General features: G+C 39.5%; 1 protein-coding gene across 3 annotated transcripts in view; it reads left to right on the top strand.

Moving 5' to 3' along the window:
• The window catches only part of ZC3H12C (zinc finger CCCH-type containing 12C), a 44,089-nt gene that overhangs the window by 6,042 nt on the left and 15,124 nt on the right, over positions 1-22,923 (top strand). For 2 of the 3 annotated variants that reach the window (XM_064409329.1, XM_064409328.1), the window contains exon 2: positions 14,235-15,001. In XM_064409329.1, the coding sequence (XP_064265399.1) occupies positions 14,307-15,001 (695 nt within the window). In that variant the 5' untranslated portion in view covers positions 14,235-14,306. Of the gene's footprint in view, positions 1-8,805; positions 9,010-14,234; positions 15,002-22,923 lie in introns of those variants that run through there. The other variant, XM_064409327.1, reaches the window with a different exon arrangement.

Here is a 22,923-nt window from a genome sequence, read left to right as displayed (position 1 = left end):
TGGAAATGGTTTGTTCTTGCTAGGGAAGGACTGTGATGTACAAGTGCCCAGGGCTGTGCAGCTGGGTTCACAAGTCTCAGTAGCAGCTGCTTCTGGGGTTTGTACTGCCTTTCTTGCTGGGTTGCCAGCTAGGCTTTTGCCATCCTTGCCGAGCTGGGAGTTGGACTCATTAGAGTTACTGGAACTGTCACTATTGGGATTACAGTCTGGGTTTCTTGAAGTTGTTGAGCTACAACCCATGCTTTCCGGTTGAAAGATTAAAATCAGAGTTTTCTGCTTCAGCTACTGTTTCCCCAGCCACTTGTTCACTTCTCTTTTCATAGCTTTTTACTGTAGCTGTTCTGTGGAAGAAAATAACATCTGGTATCATGCATACGTTGATGGGACTTTCATCTGGTTCTAGCAAAAGACTGTGTGGCTAAATGTGTTTAGTGCTCACTTCCTGGAGCTTGACCTCACTGCCAGGGCTCATTCAAAGTCACGAGTTTTGTGTGAGCTCTTTGCCGTCTTCTCTGAATTGAACATTGCTTGTAAGTGAAACTTGGTAAACCACCCTTGCCTGATCATTTAGGAGAAGCTAAACTACAGATCTCACAGAGACGTAGTGTGTGTTTGCATTGTGAAGTTATGCAGCCAGTTTTTTTCAGGACTGAGAATAATTGTTCTTTGGTAAGTTTTAATGGTGTTGGTAGAGTGCATGGTCTCTCCCTAAGAAGAGAGTATTATTCAGCATTTGGTGATAGTCTGCCATCTGATTTGTTCATAAAACTGGCTGCTTCAAAGTTTTATAAGGCTGTGGTAGGACTCTATAATTCACATGTAATGCCTTGATAAATTTTGGACATTAGTATGTTTCAAATCAGTTTGCTTTTGATATATACATATGTTGCAAGAGAAACCTCAGATAAGCAAACTCATTAGTGTGAAGTAAGCATCATCATCTTAAAGCTGATCTTTGTTGCTACTTCTGTGAGCAGTTTGAATTGTTCATCTGCAGCTTGAATGCACTCATCATTATGCCTGTGAGATTTCTGATGAGAAAATGTTTGTAGTGGGCAGTCTGAAAACAGACACCTCCAATGGGCATTGTAAATAGAGTTTAGTTCATCTGCTGACATGGGGTCCTTTTGTGGACCACAAAGCCTCATCCCTTGATGAGTGTAAGATATGTTGCAGAAATAAATAATAAGGTTAGATAGGGCATATTAGCAAGTGGATCACCACCAGGCCAAGTGGAGTAATCATTTACCTGTTTTTGGCACTGGTGAAATTGTATTTGGAGCACTGACTCCAGTTTTGGTCTCTAAAGGACAGGAGAAGATGCTGCCATACAGTCTAGTGGATGGCAACTGGCTTGATTAGGGGGCTGGAGTACATTGTATGACAAGGAGAGACACCGGGAGAGCTGAGTTTGTTCAGCCTTATTTAAGAAAAGACAAAGGGAATCTTATGGCTGTCTTCAGCTCTGTAACTGCTTTGGAGAAGACAATGCACTCTTTTTGGAGGCATGTAACAAAAGGATAAGAGGCAGCAGTTGGCAAGATACAGTGAGAAATTGTGGCTGAAGATGAAGAAAAATGTCAGCATGAGAATACTTACACACTGGGGTAGGTGTTTGGGGAAGTTGTGGAGTCTCCAGCCTTGGAAATGCTCAAAAGAAAAAGACACATAGCTGACCCTGTATGAAGTGGGGGGTTGTTGGACTAGTTGTCCTCCAGAGATTCCTTCCAAACTAAATTATTTAATACTAAATGTTAATAGCATCACCAGTTCTGAATGAAGTATTCCGATTTGTATGTCTTTATCAGATCTAACTTCATGACAAGGACTCTGAAAAGTATGAGCACTGGAGTCTCAGAAGGGCTCAAAATATTAGCCTAATATAGAAATGTGTGCATGAATGCACAGGTCTAAAATATAGCTGGCTTTTCAACTAAATACAAGGAAATTTGGTCAGCAATATTAATTACTACTTTAAAAGCTCTAGACTTCTGAGCCCAGAATGACTCTGAGACTGCAAATAGCTGGAAAAATCATGTGAAATCACTAACACAGTTTGTCTCTTTCTGATGTATTAGGTTATAGAACATGAGCAAGCTGTTTCATTAACATGTAAAATACTAGGATTTTGAAGCCAGTATGTAGCTCAGTGTGGAGACTTTCTGATGGTCTTTCCTGAGTTCAGGAATACAGGAAATCTGAAGAAGAGCTATACTTAAATGACAGGTAATAAGACTGACCTCTGTGCAGCTATTCTCTTTCATTCCAAGAATCTGAGTTCATTGGAACTTTGATTTGCAGCTACAGTAACCCACTTTGTGTAAGATCTGGCTATTGTTGCCACTTGTGAGGTCTATTAAAAGCTTCCTCAGAAAGAAACAGTTATGTGCTAAGTATTTCTCCACAAACCACATGATCATCTCTGTCTTCTCTGATTGTTAGCTTACTAAATCCGGGTAAAAAATTGAACCTTAACACATTCTCTGACTCTTTCATCCCAGTAGAGAGTAAATGGCAAGGCTGAAAGTCGTGCAGAAAATCCGCTGCTGGCAGCTCTCTTGCAGAAGGCTCCAGGCCAAAAAGACAACTGCAGCCGTGTGGTACAGGCATAGGAATTGTGTCTCAAATAAGCATAACACTGTGAAGCCATTTAGGGCGACACAGAGTCCAACCAACACCTTGAACTGTGTCCAGGAACCCTGGAGATTATGGGGCTCTATTGCCAGGAACATGGCCTGAAACACAACCTGGCCATGTCTCTAGACAGTTTGAGAAGCCTATTTTCCTCTGACAAACCTTTCAAACTCTTAACAATAGTCTGTGGCACAGATAAAAGATATTAAGTTGACGAGCTAAGTGTATTTAAATGAAGAGAATACTTTTTTTTTCGCATAACCGTGTTAGTTTTGTAAGAGGATTTTCTTCTGACAGAACAAATTTGAATAAAAGTACTTTGCTAAGCATGATGGTATACACTTTGTACAGTTGTAGGCATTGTCTGGCCACCCAGTATTGTCACAGGGAAAGTTAATTAGACAGTTCAAATTTTCATGCTCAGAAAGCATCCAGACAACGTGACTCTTTCTGGAAGTGGGAGGAGATCAAATCTCACATGTGTGTATTGGTGAAAACTTTTTTTTTCCCCTTGAACGCTCTGTAGCTCAGTGTCTCCTTCAATTAATAAATAATAAAACTAAAAAATAAAATAAACAGTTGCAGTCTTAAAGTAAGCACCGTTCCCCCATTTGTTGCAGAAATGGGCAGTGCATTTCACACTTGAAGTTTATGAGATGGTGTTGATGACAGCAGTTGCCCAACAGCCACCTTAGTGTGTAGAAGGGCGTTTCGGTGCTTTCTGGCTTGCAAACCCCTGAATACTTTCAGCAGAACTTTATGTCTATTCCCAAAAAACCCCCCAAGAATTTCTGGACATGTGACTTACTGCCCTTGGAAACAAGACTTCTGGGATTGTCCATCTGTGTGCATGCCCTGGTGTGCTTGTGCGGGTGTGCTTACAGTGGCTTGTATGTTTGTGCTGGAGTTTAACCACATTTGAGTTGGAGCATCCACTTAAAGATGGGGAATCTTGGAGCCTGCTGTATGTCATTGTGCTGGAGGCAGCCAGCAGTGGCCTGGTTGTATTAAGAGGGGCTGTGTAGCAGGGCAGGGGAGGTGATCCTTCCCCTCTGCTTGGCACTGGTGAGGTAAATCTGAGCCCTCCAGTAGAAGAGAGGCATGGAGTTATGGAGCAAGTCTAATAAAGGGCCAGAAAGATGATGAAGGAACTGGAGCATCTCCTCTAGGAGGGAAGGCTGAGAGTGCTGGAACTGTTCTGCCTGGAGAAGAGACTTGTGGGTTTCTTATCAATGCATATAAATACCTGAAGGGTGTGTGCAAAGCAGAGAGAGCCAGCCTCTTTTCAGTGGTGCCCATGGACAGGACCAGAAGCAGTGGGCACAGACTATTCCTCCTGAACATTAGGAATTGCACTTTTACTGTGAGGATGACCAAGCACTGCAGCTGCCCAGGGAGGTTGTGGAGTGTCCATTGTGGGAGATGTTCAGATGCTGCCTGGACAGGGCCCAGCGCCTGGTTCTTGGTAGCCCTGCTGGAGCAGGGGAGTTGGACCTGATGTCCCACAGAGATCTCTTCCAACTTCAGCGATTCTGTGGCGCTCTGAAAGGAGCACATCTTAGGAATCCATGCCTACAGTGAATTACAGTAAGTTACAGTACTGAGGAAATCATCATCCTCTTAGGTAAACAGTGGAGGCTTTTTTCATCACATTATCAAAACTATTTAATTTTTAAATTAAAATTTGCTTCAGAAGATGTATTTCATTTCAGGTGCTACATCTCAGTGTAGTAGTGAGGATGATGCCGGTGTTTTTTGGTGTCGCAGAATGTTGCTTTATGCTTTCCGTGTAGTTGGCTGCTGTGGCTCAAGCCTCGGGCTCCTCATGTAGGCAAACTGTGCAGCTGCAGGCTGGTGCCTTGTCATGTGATGAACAGCTCATGGTCACTGGCTTTGTCTACCAGCAGAAAAATGAAAACTGGATCTGTTTTACCCATGGTTAGCAAAAAGTAATCGCTACTTATGATAACACTTGGGGTTTTCCACTTCTCTTCAAAACCTCAGAGACCATCCTGATAAATGTTGCAGTGGTTTGCTCAGGTCTTGCATCCAGCCAATATACTGATGATCTAATGGGATTATATGTATGTATAAACTGTAGACATTCTGGCCTTCTTTTACGATGATGGAAAATGCATCTCTGCTTTTTTAATTTTAAGGATAACTAGAGAGAGATTAGTCTTTTTTCAAAGAGTGAAAGAACTCCTCATCACTTTGTTTTAATGCATTTAAAAGTGCATATTTTTCTACAGAGCAATTGCACTGCATTTGAAAATACAGTTGAACCTTATTTTAAAATACGGTGATTTTGAAAGGTTCGTCATTCTCTAGGCAAAACATTACTCATCTTTATCGTAATACCAGTTCTTTTTCTGAATTCTAGGCACTCTTTACAGGTCATTTAATTCAGTCCTTTGTATGGCTGTAGAGTGGTGGTTTTTTTGTCTGGTTTTGGCTATGAGTAGATCCAGTCTAGAGCACCACTTACCACTCCTCAAAACTAGGTGAACTTCTTTCAAGTGTTCTACTTAAGATATTCTATCTCTTCATATAACTTGAAAAGAATATTTTTTTATTGCCACCTTGTAATTTTAAAGATAAGCATCTCCCTTGCAGCTCCCAAGTCCAACAGTAAACATTAGTTTTTCACCTTTTTTTGGACTGAGTTTTGTCTGTAGTCTATAACCTTAATTTCTGTTTCATAAGTGCAGTGGTACATGATTGATTTAACTTGTGCAGTGTGTTCTTGCAAAGAACATCATTTATTACAGGAGGCTTAGTACAAAGTTGTAAAATAAAAATAATTGAAACATGTTAATGAGACAAATTGTCTTTCTAATTACTGCAGCAATACCACTGGAATTACAGAATGACAGAATGACCATTTTTGTATGCTTGCATAAAATAATTTGCTTTTAAATAAGGCTTTGCTTTCAATGTGTTTGAAACAACAAGATTTGACTGGAACTAGCAGCTTTTCTGGAGGGTTTTAAAGGGTTTTTTCTGCCTTATAGTATTGCTTCCCTAATATCTTCAGCCTCTGCTGTCTGAATTTCCCAGCTGCTCCAGCTCTCCCCCCTTTGGTCTCTCTGGCCCTTCCATGTGTGCTTTTCACACCACACTGGGCAGTGGGGGGGAGGATAAAGGGGATGCTCTGCTTCCCACCCCTCACCCAAACCAAGAGACACCCTGGTCTGTCTCTGCAGCATCCCATCCCCTTCCACTGTGCCATTCTGAAATCTCCTTCCACCATGGAGTCTCCAAGCCCATCACCTCCAGGCAATTCAGGATTTTGTGCTGGCCTGCTGTTTAATCAAGTGGCACTAAGGACCTGATAAGCACTGTACAAAATGTCCCATACCTAGCAGCCACAAATACAGGTTTTTATAGCTTACTCATCTTGCAAGACCAGAAATTTGAAGGAGCTGTTACATTTGCTGTGTCTGGATTTAATTTACTACCTCTTTGTATTTTGAGTGTCGTAATAGGAAGCTGTTGAACTCATTATTGGATTTGGAGGTTTTAGCACAAAAAGTAGAACTTGCTTTGTCCCTTTGTGCTGTGTACCTAGTGCTTGCTTTGTACCTTCTGGTGATGCTCCTAGGCACATCTGCCTTTCACAGACGTGATGGCACAGCCCCACTGTTTCATACAGTGTCTTTCATACAGGTGAGCTCATCATTCCCACAAGGAAGCTTCATGTACTTGATAAGCCCTATTATGAGTGCTTTTCTGTCATCACGAGCATGATTTAATAGGGTGATCTGACACCTTGTAAACCTTCAACAACCCACCTTCTTTTAGGGAAGAGCTGAGAAGATGCTTCCAGAAGAGGCATCTGGTTTAAGTAACTGATGTTGTGCACAAGATAGAATTAGAAAATTCCTCTAGAACTTAGAAGACTAATTAGAAATAAGTCTTCTTAATTCACCCAATTATAACTTACTAGAATATCTTCTGTAAATTTAACAATATGACATAAGTCTTCAGATTGCATCCATTCTCATTTTGGTCATAGTGCTGCAGCATGGTGTTTACATGAACTTTAATCTGCAACTAAAGTTTATCCCTGGTTCCCTGAAGCCATGCACTTGGTATGTGGAGAGTTTGGGGGTACACAAAACAGGGTGTTATTCCTATTATTACTGTTGAAGATGTAGAGGGGGGAGGTCTTTACTAGTGAACTTCTAACAGCATTGTTTTTAAGGCAGTTTTCTAAGCTGAGCTATAATACACTTGCACTAGTTGTGGTTGTAGAGCCATAAGTACAGCACTTCTCTGCCACAGAGTTCTCTGTTATAGATGTATGTAAAGGGTATCATATGTGTCTCTGCAAAGCAAGCATCTCTGTATTGCAAAAGAAATACCTGGCTCTAGTCAGGGAGATAACAAATGACTAGCCAAGTGATCCTGCTTGCATTTAAGTGCAGTTCTTGGACATAGGTGAACTGGACTGGCTTCCCATTTTGCCTACAGAAGTTTTAATATGCTTAACGTTATCCAATACCGGCAACTGAGGTAGTCTAAATACCACAGCAGGGACTGATTAGCTTTTTCAGATCACTGCTTTTATTCGCTGTTTGCAAAGAGGCTTAATCCAGTGCTGGGGATCAGGCGTCCCACTGTGCTCGTGGGTAGCTTTCTCTCAGTCTTTGTGTTCACAGTGGCAGAAATTAGTGTGGAGTCTCCTCCTGCCTCTGACTCAAAAGCTCCAAAATTGTGGTGTTAGTAGTTGTTTTTAGGAGAAACTGTGTGTGGAGAAACTGTGGTTGGGGTTTCTTCTTTGAAGTTTAATATCTGGGCACCTGATAGGTGCATCACTGTAATAGCATGACAGTGTGTAATTTCATTTACTGTGTTGAATTGCTTTAATATCCACATAAAGCTTGGAAAGTTACTCTAAACAGTTCTAACAAACCTATTCTCCTTCTTTTCTTCTGTTAAATCACAGTAGATATTTCCCAGCAGTTTGCCTGTCCTCACAAGCAGAGGAGGACAGCTGGCTCTGTGTTTCTCATTATTGCTTTTAGTCATGTAATGATGCTGAAGTTCAGTAAATACGCTTTTCTAGTAGTCATTCAGATGAACATTTGCAAATGCAGAATCTCTTCCTTCTGTGTGTTAACCTGTCTTCAGCTGAAGTTATCAGCAGTAGCAAATTCTTACTTGAAAGTCCACAGTGTGCCACCTTTTTTCATCAAGCATCAAACCTTGCTACAATTATGTTGCTAAATGTCTTTGGGCAATGGAAATATTGGGCAGTGAGGGGAGATATGCACTGGAGTTTGTGTTTCTGTGTGGATTACTTCAATTGAAAATAAAAGCAATAAAAGCTATAGCCTAGCTCCAGACTTCTGTTCAAATATTCTCTCATCGAGAAGAGATGGAAAGATCTTGGCATCTAGAACCGATGTGTGAAAAAGTAAAAGAGGAAAGCAATTGTGTTGCAAACCAATATAAGGGACTCCAGAACAAAAGAGTGGTTTATAGTTCCTTTCTGTCAAGTGGTCTGATGTTCCAACTCCTTAAAAATATCCATTATTCCATATATTAATATTATGTAGTTTTAGTTTAAACACTTTCACCCCCTCCACTGAAATTACTCACAAGTACTCTTAGAGTTGTGTGTAAATGCAAGTTTGTTGCAATTATTGACTAATGTAGAAAAGTGTCAGAAAATTCAGAATGCAGTTGCTGAATGCATTTCAGTGTTTAGTGTGGGCTCCTTGTGCTTTATACCACTATGATTAATTTTGCTAACAAGAAAAGGGACTACAATAGCTCCTGATAGATTTATTTTTCTTTAATATTTTTCCTTACAGAACATTTTGTTTCCATAATAGAAGGGGTTATATTCCTTGATATATTTTAATAGAAAACTCACAATTTTTACTACTTAAAAAATAATTCTTTTCTTTGTTTCATGAATTAGAAACAATGAGGAGAAGCTGAAGTCTGCCCAAGCCAGGTGTTTCTTGTTGGCAGCCTGCTCCCTAATGACTCTGGCTCTCATACAGCAGCTGCCTGCTAGTCTCTTTTGTATGGCCTATTGTTGCTGCACACCCCTCGTTAATACACATGCTGCCCGGGGCAGACCCTGAGAATGACATCAACTTGCTTATCTTAGAAACCTCCGAACCTGATGCAGGATGGGGAGGTTGCCTTGCATCTGCCCAGCCAACTAATTGTGAGCTCTGCCGGCCGTGATTGGCTCCGCGGCCGCTCAGTAGTAGGTTAAGCAAAGACATCGCGGGTCCATCTGTTCGTCCATTCATTGTTCTGCTTGCTTGCCTGAAGTCTGCAGCTGAAATCGTGTTAAGGAGTTGCTTCTGGAACAGCTAAGAGAAACCAATGTCTGTGTGTTTTCCAGCCAACGTAAGTATGGGGGCTTCTCTCTGCACGAACGGGATGGTTCACCTTTCTGGTGTTGCAGCCTTATCAGTTTGCATTTGGACAACGAGCTAGCCTGCGTGTCAGCTGAGATTTGCACACTTTGGGTGTCTCGTGAAAAAAAAGGGATAGAAAAACAGTTATGTGCTAAGATTAAGTATATTAAAGAGCATTGACTCACACTGCATTCTATTCAGGAACTTTTGAAAGAATCAGTAATGGTGCATTTCCAAGAATTTGAAAATGGTAGGAGTAGCCATCAACAGAATGAATTCTCTAGCCCAATGGGGAGAAGGAGAGGTTTCAACTTCTAAGTTACAGGTATTTACCCTGTGTTGCAAATAAGCTGTTATTTAAATTGTGACTAGTAGAAAAAGCTCTTAGAATGAAAAACAGAATTAGACACCTTTTCCATTGTACCACACCTTGGGTGAAATTTGTCATTTTTGTGGAAGTAGGAAGAGCTCCAGTATAGGCTATCTGAAGAGACTGACATGTAAGATTGAGCATGAGGGTGCTCTCAGATAAGAATGTGTTACAGTCAAAGGTTTTGCATTTTTAAAACCACTTACCAGTGTGTCAGATCTAGTCTGGCTGTTTTTATAAAGTTTCTAATCTGTTTTGGTTTATATTTTGAGTTTAGATGTTAGGCTGAAGAACAAACACTGTGTGCTCACACATGAGCCTATGTTCCAAGGATCCTGTAAAAAAAAAAAAAGTCCAAAACAAAGACCTTCATATATCAGTTGAGAGGGAAAGAGAGCATATAAAAGGGTTAAAAAGAGGTTTGCATTTCTACCACATGCCCTATTGTGTGAACATATGCATGAGTCTATTGAAAGTTTTCAGAAGATGGGCAGGCCACCAGTTGCTGGTCTCCTGCAGTTCCAGTAGACATCTGTTGCCCCAGAGCATTAACCAATCTGTTCAATGGGACATCCCTCCTTTGTTGGATAGAATGATGCAGACAACAGCACTCGCTCAAATACAATGGTAATTAAATACATAGAAACTACAGCAGTAGGTATTTATTACATATTCATTATTTTATTTGTATTGTTGCAGTATCTTTATCATTAGGATAAAGGATACGTTCTTTTTTTCTCTTTTCTGATCAACTCTGCACTTCTGTTTGTGACAAGCAGTGAGTGTTCCAACAAAATGATTTCAATATTTTATATTTTGTGTTTAGGAGACTTAGAAAAAAATCTACCTATGTGAAAACATGTTGAACTCTTTCCTTGTAGACTGTATCTTCAGAAACTTGTTGATGGTCTTTTGAGAATACACATTTTCTTCTATACTGTGCCACATGACATTACTTTTCTCTGCTATTTTCCTCTGTGAACTAAATTTGCATTAAATGACTTCTTTTATGCTCAACTGTAAGTGGAAAGTATTCTGAATACACAGTAAAAGATTAGGTGATCTACTAGCCCACGTCCCTTTGAGAAATACTTCTGTTTTGTGTGGAGGTGAACGATGAGCTGATTGTTGTTAATGGCTAGTGGAAAATAGTGGCAACTTCTAAGAAATGGTAAAATATTATACTTCTATAATGAAGTGCTCATCTGGATTGTTGTATTTATACCTGATAAATGTATGTGCAGTACTTTAAGCCTTTAACAGTGAACACAATGTGTGGTACTGTTGTTTCAAATAGGCTACAGTTTAAAAGTTATGTTATCATAGATATGTCTAAATTGGGAGTTACCTGTTTTATTAACCTTCTCATAAATGCACATTCTTTTACTGAGTTGTGGTGAGCATAACTAAAAGGGGAATACTTTAATGACTGGATTTTTTTGGATGTTTTTTGTTTATCTTTCATTTAAGTCAGAATTCATAGTAGATGCTTTTCTTAGCTATATTGTATTGTATCAGTCAGCATACTTTAAAACCATATGTGTGTAATAAAAGCTCCTTGTGAATAAAGGAATTCTTAGCTGCTGTTGCTCCTTAGATAAATGTGACCTTTTCTGGTTTTCATGAGCTTCATTGTCCTGTATATAGGTACACTAGTGTTTATTTGGAATACACATTCATTCAAATTGACTGCCTGGCATGTTGCTCTTCACTAACCAAACCAAGACAAAATAATCAGCAGCATTCAACAGTGACATCTGATTTTCATGGTTCTAGTCAGTGAACCTCATAAAGGATATCATGATGGGAGCTCCAAAGTGTAATGTTTCTAAGACATGCTACTGGCCACAAATACGATATGCAAAGTTTCCAGGCATTGTAAAAATTTTTCGGAAAATAAATGCAATTTTCATTCAGTGTTTAGGCCAAATGCCAGGAATAGTGTACTGCTTATGCAAAACTATTTCAGGAATATTTAGCTTTGGATTTACAGTACAAATACAATTCTAACTATGCTTTTAAAGCAATAGTATAATGACTGTATATTATCTGTGGGAGATGTTAAAGCTGCTGATTTTATTATTCTGTTCTTTAAATAGCTTCTGAAAAACAGTAGAGTTCTTTGCAAAACAAGCAATTATATATTGAAGCATAATGGAGATTGACAGGGAAATTAAAGCAGATAGATGTGAGGCTGATTATGTATATATTCCTAACAATGGACCAAGCTCAGGCTACGGTCATTTTTCATATGCAGTTGATGTGCAAATCATCTAAAGTACGTTTCATATAATGCCTGATCTTCAGACACATTCATATGCTAGTGACTTCTTTGAATCACACTGGAGGGTGTTATGATTGTAGTTGCTGTAAAGCACTTAAACTTCAAGAAAGAAGTGATTGGAGAATGACTTAAGTATTATTTTAACTAACACTAAAAAAAAATAAATCCTCTGTCTAATCTATGCACTTCAGGCTTTTGGTATTTGATGCTGTTAATATGCAAACTCTTCTCCCCCCCCTTCCAAAAAAACCCTCCCTTCACTTTTAGTTCAATACTAAAATGACATTTCACAGTACACGGATTTAGGCAGTGACCCATTATCTCCCTGTATTCTGCAGCAGCAGTACATGAGCCAGCTCAACTTTTCAGTCCAGCTTAAAAGTATTGCCCATTAACTAGACTTCCTCGAGTCAGAGCAGATTGTGGGGTTGGTGGAACAATGATGTCGGGGCTTCCAGATTGGTTTGGCAGCTGCATTGTTCTCCGAGGGGAAACCAGACGCACTTAAGTCCCGCTCTCTTTCATGGGCTTTTGTTCATACCAAATTATTCTTTGGCTGTGCTAGTATTCATGATGGTATGTTAAAGGAGCGCATCCTAGCAACTGGAGGCTGGTTGCTAGGCAGCCTGGCTTCCAATAGGGGCTGCTTGTTTGCGATTTGTTTTAATTTTTTTGTGTGTGTGTGTGTGAGTTCTGTGAAGGCCACAGTGTTGGTTTTTTGACTGTATCTTTTTATTGGAATATTGTGATTTGTTGCTACCTCTGTGCTATTAAGTGTATTATCTTAGTTAATAAATCACCTTGTGAAAAGGTCCATTTCCTAAATTATTGTTGTGTTTAATCTCTGGGTTGCTTGAAATCCTAAAGCTTTGCATTAAGAGAAGGCAATATTCATTAATGCACTGCCTGAGAATTACAGCCCTACTGCCTTGTAACAAGATAAGTTCTAAATAAAACTTTGTTTTCTTCCTTATTGGCCTTGCTGGGATTAAGGTGTTGGAGATGAAAGCGCTGATGATAGATAAGATTTATTTATGTTAACTAGAAATGTTTAGGTAAAGTAAGATTTTTGTGTCCCATAACCAGAATGCTCTACCACAATGGTGATGTCTTGGCACTCCCTGCCTGTAGAATCTACTTTTACTGAGCCACGGATTGGACTGTTTGTTTGATTCTCTCTAATCATAAACCTGGATTAATTTCTCTGGTGCATGCTCTCAAATCTTTATCGCAAGAAGAGGAAAGCACACTGGATATTAAAAATACCCCATCAGTCTGAAATGCTCACCTGTAAGGGGATTGGAGAGTTAATGTGCTTGCTGACAGAAATTTTAAGTTCAAGTCCTTTGTCTCTATATCTTGCTTTATATTCTGCCTTACAAGATGGAAGTGTGAAAGAACTCTTTGTTTCATAGTCTTTCCTTAATTTAAATTCTTCTTTTTCATGGTAACCTTGCAGTACAATTGGTCCATATGGTCCATTTTTATTTATGAGAAATAATTTATGTTTTATTTTCTTTATTGAAGCAGTTAGCAAAGATTGCCATTTCAAAGAACAAAGTAAGGGAAAGAGGTAGCAATCTGCCTTTAAATGTAGGGTGTTGAAGTAATGTTTGTGATGAAATGGATAACTAACTTGTGTATAACTACTGCTATGCAGAATTCCTCAAGAAAATCTGATATTGAGAGTATATGAAGTCCAGAAAACTGCAACTTCTTTCTTCCATTCTTCCTAAGTGACTCATATCTATACATGTATAATTTTGATTTATCAAAAGGCTTGCAAAAATCCAATGCGGGAGCTGAAAACAGCTTTTAATTTTGTTGCTTTGTTGGCTTGATGAATGGTCCGTTGGAATTAGTGCAAAGACTTCCATTGGCTTTATTGGCCATTAGATCAATCCACGTCCCTAAATGCTGTATGTGTTAGTAATACAACACTCTGTTGAGAGCAATTAGTCTTTCTTGACTTAATTATCAGTTTATAAGGGAATTCAGAAATAGTTTGAGTGTATTCAGTTGAGCTGATAGTGTCTTTCAGGGCCAATAAGTTTTTATTTAATCATGTTTTTTGTTACTAATAAGCCAGAGAATCTAGCGCTATGTTAATTTCTTTCTGTTCAACATAGTGTAAGGTATTTAGTTTGAAAACCTTTTCTAGTGTATTTTGTAGTCATTTTTTTTTGTTGTTGTTACTTCTTCTAGCATAAGACTATGCTGTATCTCATTGTTTTTAAACAGTTACTTTACTCCTGTCTCTACATTACAGTCGGTAAACTTGGGAATCTTTGGTTTCATATTCTTTCATAAATTCATTTCTAGAAATGTATAAGTAAAAACATTTGATACATTCAGAAGACAGGTGGTTAGTTATTTATCCACTTGGCAATAGATATTCCTTAGGAAGAGTTTTTTTCACAAAAAGCCTTCCATGTTTAAAAAAAGAAAGAAGTTCTATTTCTCGGCTGCAAGTGAATAAATGCAGTTCTGAGGAAGCAGCAAGAAAATAGAAAACAAGTAATGCATGTAACCAGTTGCAACATTTTTGTTTTCTCTTTAGGAATACGGGACACTTTATATTCAGGAATACAAGAAAAACAGCAAAGTGGAGTCAAGTGCATGCAGCAGCTTCATGGGCTTGAAGGATCATCTGGGGCATGACTTAGGCCACCTTTATGTGGGGAACACTGGCACACAAATAGATGCAATTGTACCTTGGTCGATGGCGGAGAAGCCAACAATGGATAAGGTTAATTCTAGGAAAGAAGACAGAGAAAAGGAGACATCTGAAGAGACTTCTGGAAGCTCCAGCTGTGACTCCGAAGAAAGCACAAATTCTGATAATGATTCAGAGAGACTGAATAATTCTGCATCAGAGTCACATTTATTGCCTAAGACTCATCGACAGCTGTGCCGATCTCCTTGCTTAGAGCCTCATATACTAAAAAGAAATGAAATCTTGCAAGACTTTAGGATAGAAGAGGCTCAGATAGTACCTAAGGAAGTCAAAAAGCCTCCTGATGTGGTGAAAGAATATCAAACCAAACTGGAGTTTGCACTTAAGTTGGGTTACTCTGAAGAGCAGGTTCAACTTGTACTAAATAAACTTGGTACTGATGCTTTAATAAATGATATTTTGGGAGAACTTGTCAAACTCGGGAATAAAACTGAGACTGATCAGACTGTAACTAATGCTAACACTAGTGTAATGCGTGAAGCGTCTTCCATAGAGTCTCAGAGGTCAGAGTCTCCACTGCAGGAGGATGTGACAGAGGATGGAGACAACCTGAGGCCAATAGTTATTGATGGCAGCAATGTTGCAATGAGGTATGTGACCATGAAGGTTTTGCTTTTCTATTTAATGGAAACAGAAGGTTCTTACCCATCTCTGTTCAAGCACTGATGCTTGGTATAACTGCCTTAAACTGTATGCAGGGTCTCTTTTAAGGGTCTTTATCAACCAAACAGTGTGCTGATACTGTAATAAGGCTACAGGTCTGTAGGACTTCAGTGGTGTCCTATTCACTGTTAGAACAACCAGAGGTTAAAGCCATTGTCCCTTTGTAGGCAGATAGCAAATCCCTTCTTCTCACTGCCACTCTAGTCCTTAATTTTTGGTAGTCACCATTGCTACAGGCAGTTGCTGGATGGAGTTACATACAGAAAGTTACAGCAAATGTGAGATTCCTTAAGATTATAAATAGTGATGTAGAATTAAGCAGCTTAAGGGATACTTCTTAGCTGGCTAATCTATGAGAACTGATCTGTAACATTGGTCTTGGCTGTCAGTTTTGGAATTAGGTTTTGTTGCCGTTAATTGTTGAGATTAATATGTGAAAGATGGCTTTCACTTATGTGCCTGCGGGCAGCACATTTACCTGCTATGTTCACTGATCCTGACCCAGTCATCTGGGTGCATAACAAGAAACTTGGCCTGTGATGGTGAGAGGTTCATGCTTCATTGGTAATTAAAGAGAGAAGGAGATGGCAGAGAGAAATGCTGAGAGATTAGGTTTTTATGGCAATATAAATGATTAAATAATAGATTGATTGATAACTGCTTTGGTAAGTCATAAGGATTGTCTGATTACTAATAGCAAGGTTTACGAGGTCAGTTTTAGTTTTCTGATGACTTGATGTGGTTTTCATTACCTCAGGGATAAAAGTTAATGCAAGACTTTCCTGGACTGAAAGAAAACCCCTGGCATTTCCATGGTACTTTTTTTTAGCTCTAATCAAGTCAATTCCCTTTAAATGAAGCTTTTTAAAATGAAATTTAAATATACGACTTATTTATGCCAGTATGATGGGTTTTGTTTTTTAAGTAGAGGAGTTAGCACAATAAGGCAAGGATATTACATTTTTAATATGGTATATTCCTGTGAGTTCTTTCTGCTGGATGTGGCATTCCTTATCTCTTAGTTCAACTTGAGCTGTAGAGGAGGCGTATCCAGTTGAACAAACACGATTGTGGCACTCAACCAAGAAGTTATCTAGTGACTTCTAGAATGGGTTTTTATTGTACTTCACATAAATCCAAAATGGTTGTGTGTTAGCTAGTTAGCACAGCTCAGACTTGGTGGGTGGACTTAGGTTCAACTTGTCCTACAAGCTGTACTGAACACATTCCAGAATTAGCTCCAGATCTGTAATTTTTCCTTAATGTTTATTCAGCTATTAGCATAAATATTTAGAGTCTGCCTTCCTATGTTAAATTTACTTTCTTGATCACCTGCATCAAATGAACCAACTATGAATGTATGCAATGCATGCTGCGGGACCTTAATAGCTTAATCTATTCATAGAATGGTTGTTCTATATCCAATAATCAAATTATCAGGTCTTTACTTGTTTTCTACTAAATGTAATCACAGAATTATTCCATTTGGAAGGGGCCTTTGAAGAGGCTGTGCAGAGGCTGTGTCATTTCAAGGCCTATCTAGTTGGATTTTAAATGTCTCGGAGGAGATGGAGGGTCAACGTATTCTCTGGGCCAGTGTTTGAATGCCCTTATTGTAAGAAAGTTTCCTTATTTTATGTTAAAGCAACATTTCTTGTATTCTATTTTGTGCCCATTGCCTCTTGTTCTGTCACTGGACACCAGTGAGAAATCAGTTTCTGTTCCCTTTATTTTTTCCAATTGGCTATTTAGACACAGGGATAAGATCTTCCCAAGCCTTCTCTTCTCTAGGCTACACAGTCCTAGATCTCCCAGCCCCTCCTCCTTGTATGAAAGGTGCTCCAGTCCCTTGATTAATTTTGTTGTGCTTCACTGGCCTTTCTCCAGTGTTGTCTATGTCTGTCTTGTATGGGGGAGCCCAGAATGAGCCTAGCAGTCCATATTCATGAGTAGAGAAGGATCCCCTCTCTGGACCTGCTGGCAGTGCTTTTCCTAATGCAGCCCAGGAGGCTGTTGGCCTTCTGTCCTGCAGATGCACATTGGTGCCTCATGATTGGCTTGGTGTTCACCAGAACCCCACTGTCCTTCACTTCAGAGTTGCTTTCCAGGTGATCAGCCCCCAGGCTGTACTGACGATTAGCGTTAGACCTCAGCAGCTGGAGGATTGGCATTTCCCTCTGTTGAATTTGCTGAGGTGCCTGTTGCTCTACTCTCTGAATGAGAGTACACCCATCTGCTGTTCCCCTCCCAGCTGAGCATCCTGCAAACTTGCTGAGCATGACTCTGTTCTTCTATCTAGGCCATTATGGAGGTGTTAACCAGTGCATTCCCCCATGCCAGTCCCTAAAGTACACAGATACTGATTGACCTTCAACTGGACTTTATGCCACTAATCACCTTTGAGTGCAGCAGTTCAGTCAGATTTCAGTTCATCTCTGCTCTAACTTTGCCCCTGCTTCTCTAGTTTGTCAGTGAGGCTGTGGTAAGAGAAGGCTGCTACAAGAACAAAGCTGTCAGAAGCTTTGTTAAAGCCACAATAAACTGTGTCCGCTGCTCTCCTCATCCGCTGAACAAGTCATCTCACCATAAAAGCCTGTGAGGCTGCTCAAGCATATTTCTTCTTCAGAAATCCATGCTGACTGTTCCCAGTCACCTTCATCCAATCTATATAGAGAAATTATTTGCAGGACAATGCACCATCACCTTTGCAGGGATCAGCGTGAGGCTGACCAGCTCTGTAGGTCCCTGAATTACCCTTCTTTCCCCCCTTTAAAATGGAAGGGATATTTCCTTTTTCTAGACATCAGGAATATCCCCAATCACCACAACCTTTCAAAAATTGCCAAGAGAGGCCATACAATGTCATTAGCCAGCTCCCCCAACACCTATCAGCCAGGTCCCAGCAGCCTAGCAATATCCCATTTCATTGTTCCCAAAAGTCAGCTGAGGTAAAGTCTTGTCTTTACCTCTCTACTTTTGCCCAACTTCCTGCACGTTGCTGTGGGCCAGTCTTGAGCTTGGCAATGGGTGGTCCTTGAAAAATCCACCATCTCTCCTGTGCACTCTTCTCTGTATGGGATTCTCCTCAGTAGGCCAAAATCTGCTCTTCAGAATTCTGATCTCGTAATCCTGCTTTTTGCCTTGCTCTTTCTTGGCAGGATCTGCCTCTCATGGTCACTGCAGCAGAGGCTGCCCCTGACCTTCCCATCTCAGTCTCCTTCTCCCTTGTCTCTAAGTATGAGGCCCCACTGGTGCACTTGTTAGGTACTCAATCACCCATGGTAAGAAGTTACTGCAAAAGCACTCCAGAAACTTCCTGGATCACTGATGCCTTGCTGTGTTGGTCAGAACAAAAGCATCTTTGCCAACTGGCTGGTTGGTCCAGTGCATTCCACCTTTTTCCAGAAATCAGTCCTTGATTAGGAAAGCCAGTCCCATTTATGTGAAAAATGAGTCTCAGCTGCTGACTCCAGTTGTGCAACCAGTTTGCCTGCAGGATCTGTCCTTTCCCTTACAAGAAAATAGGTACTAGTAACTAAGCACTTCAAATACTGGACAGATTTCAGCTTTTACATGCAGGAGAGACAGGAGTTCACTTGCAGTTCAATCTTCTTCAGATTTCTTTATGTAAATGTCCAGGGTCCTGTTATGTGTAGTGATAAATTGTCATAGTTTTGTCTTTGCTATTCCAAGCTGTGGCCAATGAGTTCACTCTTGAATTGATAAAGGAAAATAGGCCTGTGCCCTAAGCAAGACTGTAGGTAGTCTTTTGAGAGGTGTTCTTGGAAGCCTTCTCACAATTTATCACAGGAATGGTTAAACTGTGATCTATATTGTTGCTCCCATGTTGTTGTAATGCACATAGTTGATGATAACATTTGCTATTAGAATTATTCTAGAGAAGAGCTACTAATTTTAATTTAAAGGATGTATTTGATGGGGAGGGAAAGTTTTATGGAGAAGGTTGAGGTGACTGATGTCCAATAATTCAAGTAGGATGAGGTGGCTGTCCTCTTCTGGAAGGATCAAACACTGTGCTACCCAGTGTCTCCATTCAATGACTAATTAAGGATATAGTTTCACAAGACATCCGGTGAGTGACAGAGTGATTTACTTTTGGGCTTGCCTCTATCCCACTGCCAGGGCTGCTTTCCTGTCTGCATCTCATCTGGCAACTGGGTGGCTGCAAAATGAGTTGATTCACCTTCCTAATTCAGAGACCAGGGGGAATCAGAAAGGATTATTATACCATTAGACAAGTTAACATAACCTGATGTTTTTTCATTGGGTGAACAACTTGATCCGACACAAAGGAGGAAGGATATGTCTGATTATGTGACTGGATGTTCATATTTGTGGAATTAGTTGCATCTAATGACCTGATGGATTCATGAATTCCTTTTGAGCAGCACAGAAAAAGGCTTGGGTCAGAACAACTTACTCTGGCAAGCCAGAGCCCTCATGTATGCCAGTTGTCTGTGACTACTCTATAGACAAGCTGTTTTAGCAAACTGTAGATTCACAGAAACCCAACAGTCACTTTTTCTGCCTTTTGGTATCACTTGGAAAGCTTTCCTTAAACTTGCATATGACACTGCTTGTCGTTTGTGCATTAAACTGTAAATGAGTCATCAAATGCATCTTCTGTATATCAAGTTTAAAGCTACAATATGGTCTAAATAATATGAATTGGCTGAAGTTTTAAAAACAAAGAAAACACCCTCTTTCAACTGAATAGCAGAAAGGAGGCTTTTGCAAGCTATGACTTGAAGAATTGTTATTTAGTTTCCTATAGGATACTTCAAGTCTGGTCTTGTTTTGTTATTCTACCTTTCTTGGTGTTGAATTAATCTTTTTTCAGAAGAGAAAAGATGCCCACAGTTTAAGCCTTAAACATCGAGGTTTTTTGTTTGAATGCTCTTATATATGAGACTGATTTTTCTGTGTATATAAACTTAAAATTATAGCTGAACACCAAATCAGATAATCCCTTAGAGCTATTGTGGACCTTGATAGTTTTCCCTGGGTGCCCTGGGTACCTTCAGACTTTTTTTACTGACTGTGAAAAGAATATTTGAAATATATATAAAAATTTATGCTGAAAACGTATTGGCAGAAAATAAGTTTGCTTTGCCTATAGATAATGCAACATGAAGATAACACTGATGTAAAATTATGTGATTACTTTACATGCTTTATTATTAGTTTTAGACAACAACTTTCAGACATTTATGTGCAAAGGAATCAAAGTATTTTGATAATTGTTTTTTTTATTTGAGGATTGAAATTAATTGATCTTGTTTTGGTCAGTTAGATTCCTCTGAAAACTTTACCCTTGGGATTCTCAGGCCATGGAGGTGATGCATTTCAGCTTCCCTTTCTGGAAAACCTTGGCCTTGTATTTAAGTGGTCCTTGATTGTGCATCATTGCACAAAGGGAAACACAGCATGAAATAAATAGTCTTCTAATTTTTGTTTGGGAGGAGGAAGATGCTGGTTTGGGGAGTTGGGTTTTAGTTAAATACAGTTGCAGTTTTAAGACAGATATTTTACAATTTTCTTCTAGCTTTCATGCCCAGCCATCCCGCCAGCTGTGGATGTTGTAGGTGCTTGGTGGCATCAGAAACATACACCCGTGCCTGACAGTCATGGGCAGAGTCCCCAGTGCCATTCAAGAGCGGCATTCAGCTGGAGAAAGTGTCACTGGGGTGTCTAACCAGTGTTAGACATCTCTGTTCAGACATCTGAGCCTTGGTCCTGGGAGTTAACCCTGAGGCAGGTCATTTGGCTATAGTAAAAGGTTCACTGATATCCTGCTGACACAGAAGGTTCTCCACAACTGCGTCATTTGTGTCAGGATGGTGACTCACTTGTCTTGTCTATGCCACGTGGAGTTTTCATATGACAATTTAATTGCTCATTTATTTTAACAAACTAGCAGTGTAGCTGCATTAGCTTCTCCTCAGATTGTGTTGCTGAGTTTGGTAGATGTGGTTGTATCTTGGTACCTTGATTCAGGCATTCATCTTTCTATCTCTTTTAGTAGTTTATTTTGAAAAGTCACTGTAAGGAATAGATAAAAATATTCTTCCAGCAAGTAACAATCATATGGATAGGAGCTTGTCACTGGCAGCTTTGAGTGTAGCTTCTCTTTGCCTGTTTTGACCTTGAGTGCTGAGTGTGTGGCTCGTGCTCTGACAGAGACCCACGTGCAGTTCTGGCTGGAGACAGCACCTGCTGCACTTGGAGAGCGCTCCAGCATTGGAAGCCCTACAGGCAAAAGATATCTTGAAATATGTGACACCTTCCAAGGCTTTTTTCTTTAAAACACCTCAAAGCATTCAAGTAATTTGGGCTAATGGGAAAAAAAAAAAAGAAAACAACGGACATTTGGCACCTGTTCTATCTGCTTCATGTCAGCACCAAAATATACATATATAGAGGGAGCAAATGCAAGACTGATAGAAGGCTCAGGTTAATAAAAAATGTTTTGGGACAAATGATTCATGTGATTAGGGAATTAGTAGAGCTTAAAAAAAAAGTAATTAAAAAGGGATGAGACTAGTTACGAAGCCAGGCTGCCAGGGTTATGAGTCACGGTATGATACAGGATGGAAATTCTTCTCTGTCCCTGCTATGGACTGAACACTTTTCCTCCCATGATATGATAGAAGAAAATAGTTTGGTAACTCTGTAATAACTTGTAATAGGCAGGTATGTGTTTTAGTCTTGTTCTTGCTTTTAGTCAATGTGCTTTTACATGGTAGGTGTGTGGATGTGTCCAGATTTCAGTTGTATAAAAACCTGTAATGCAGCAGACATTATTGTAGACCTCTCCTCTTGTCATCAATGTGCATGTTTTCTGTAGCTTCCAGAATCTGAGTGTTGGTTTGGATGTTGTGTTAGAGCACACTAGAAGTCTTGCAGGTATTCTAAATAGTCTTTTAGGAGTGTATACCACAAGTCTTTCCAAGACAGTCACTAGGAAATCTAATTTGGGGTCTAGGAAGGAAACAGAGAAAGTGAAAGTGATGTATTCTCATCAGAAGTTCTACACTTTCTACTAATTCTCCTGGCTTAAAAAATGCTTGGTTGATTTTTTGCTTAGGAGACATGCTACTTTATTTTCTTTCATTTAAAAATAAAATTACAACTATCAACAGACCAAATATAAATCTGATGGTAAAAGGAATCGTTCATACACAATGTGAAAAAGAAATAGGTACTTCTAAAGGAATATACTTTATCTTGCAACTGAGAGTGGTGGATGAAAAATAGTCAGCAAACAGATCCAAAGTACTATAAACCACTATCTCACCCAGGGCTTCAGCTGTCAGCCTGACTGGTCTGAGCTTTCTCATATTCCTAATGATTGGAAAGATATTTTTAAAAGGAAGTTTCTTGACAAAGAAGTACAAACATTTCTCATCTTTTTCACAACCAAGAAGAAGGAAAATAAGTCAGAAGCAGCAGCATGATTTCAGTCTTTTCACCATGTGACGTATCATAAAGCTGATGAAGCACAAAGATCACAAAATGAAGAGCATCAAATCTGCCTAACAACAAAACAAAAGAACAAATTTTAATTGCATATCTCTTTCACAGACTTTCTCACTAATGATTTCAATTCCTTGGGATTTGTATCCACTCAGATCCAAGCTTAGGCATGTGTCTGAAAAGGAGCAGAAAAAAGAGTGAAGATTTATACAAGTTATAAATTCACTTGCTCAGCAGTGCAGAATAGCTGATATGCATTGTAATGCATTTCCCACTTCTGTTTCATACAGTTTAAGTATATTTAAAATTTCTATTCTGGATGAAAGAATTTTAATAGTCTCTACTATGCAAT

Source organism: Passer domesticus, chromosome 2, assembly GCF_036417665.1.
Source record: "Passer domesticus isolate bPasDom1 chromosome 2, bPasDom1.hap1, whole genome shotgun sequence".
NCBI classification, from domain to species: domain Eukaryota; kingdom Metazoa; phylum Chordata; class Aves; order Passeriformes; family Passeridae; genus Passer; species Passer domesticus.
This window is presented reverse-complemented; position numbering and strand designations above follow the sequence as displayed.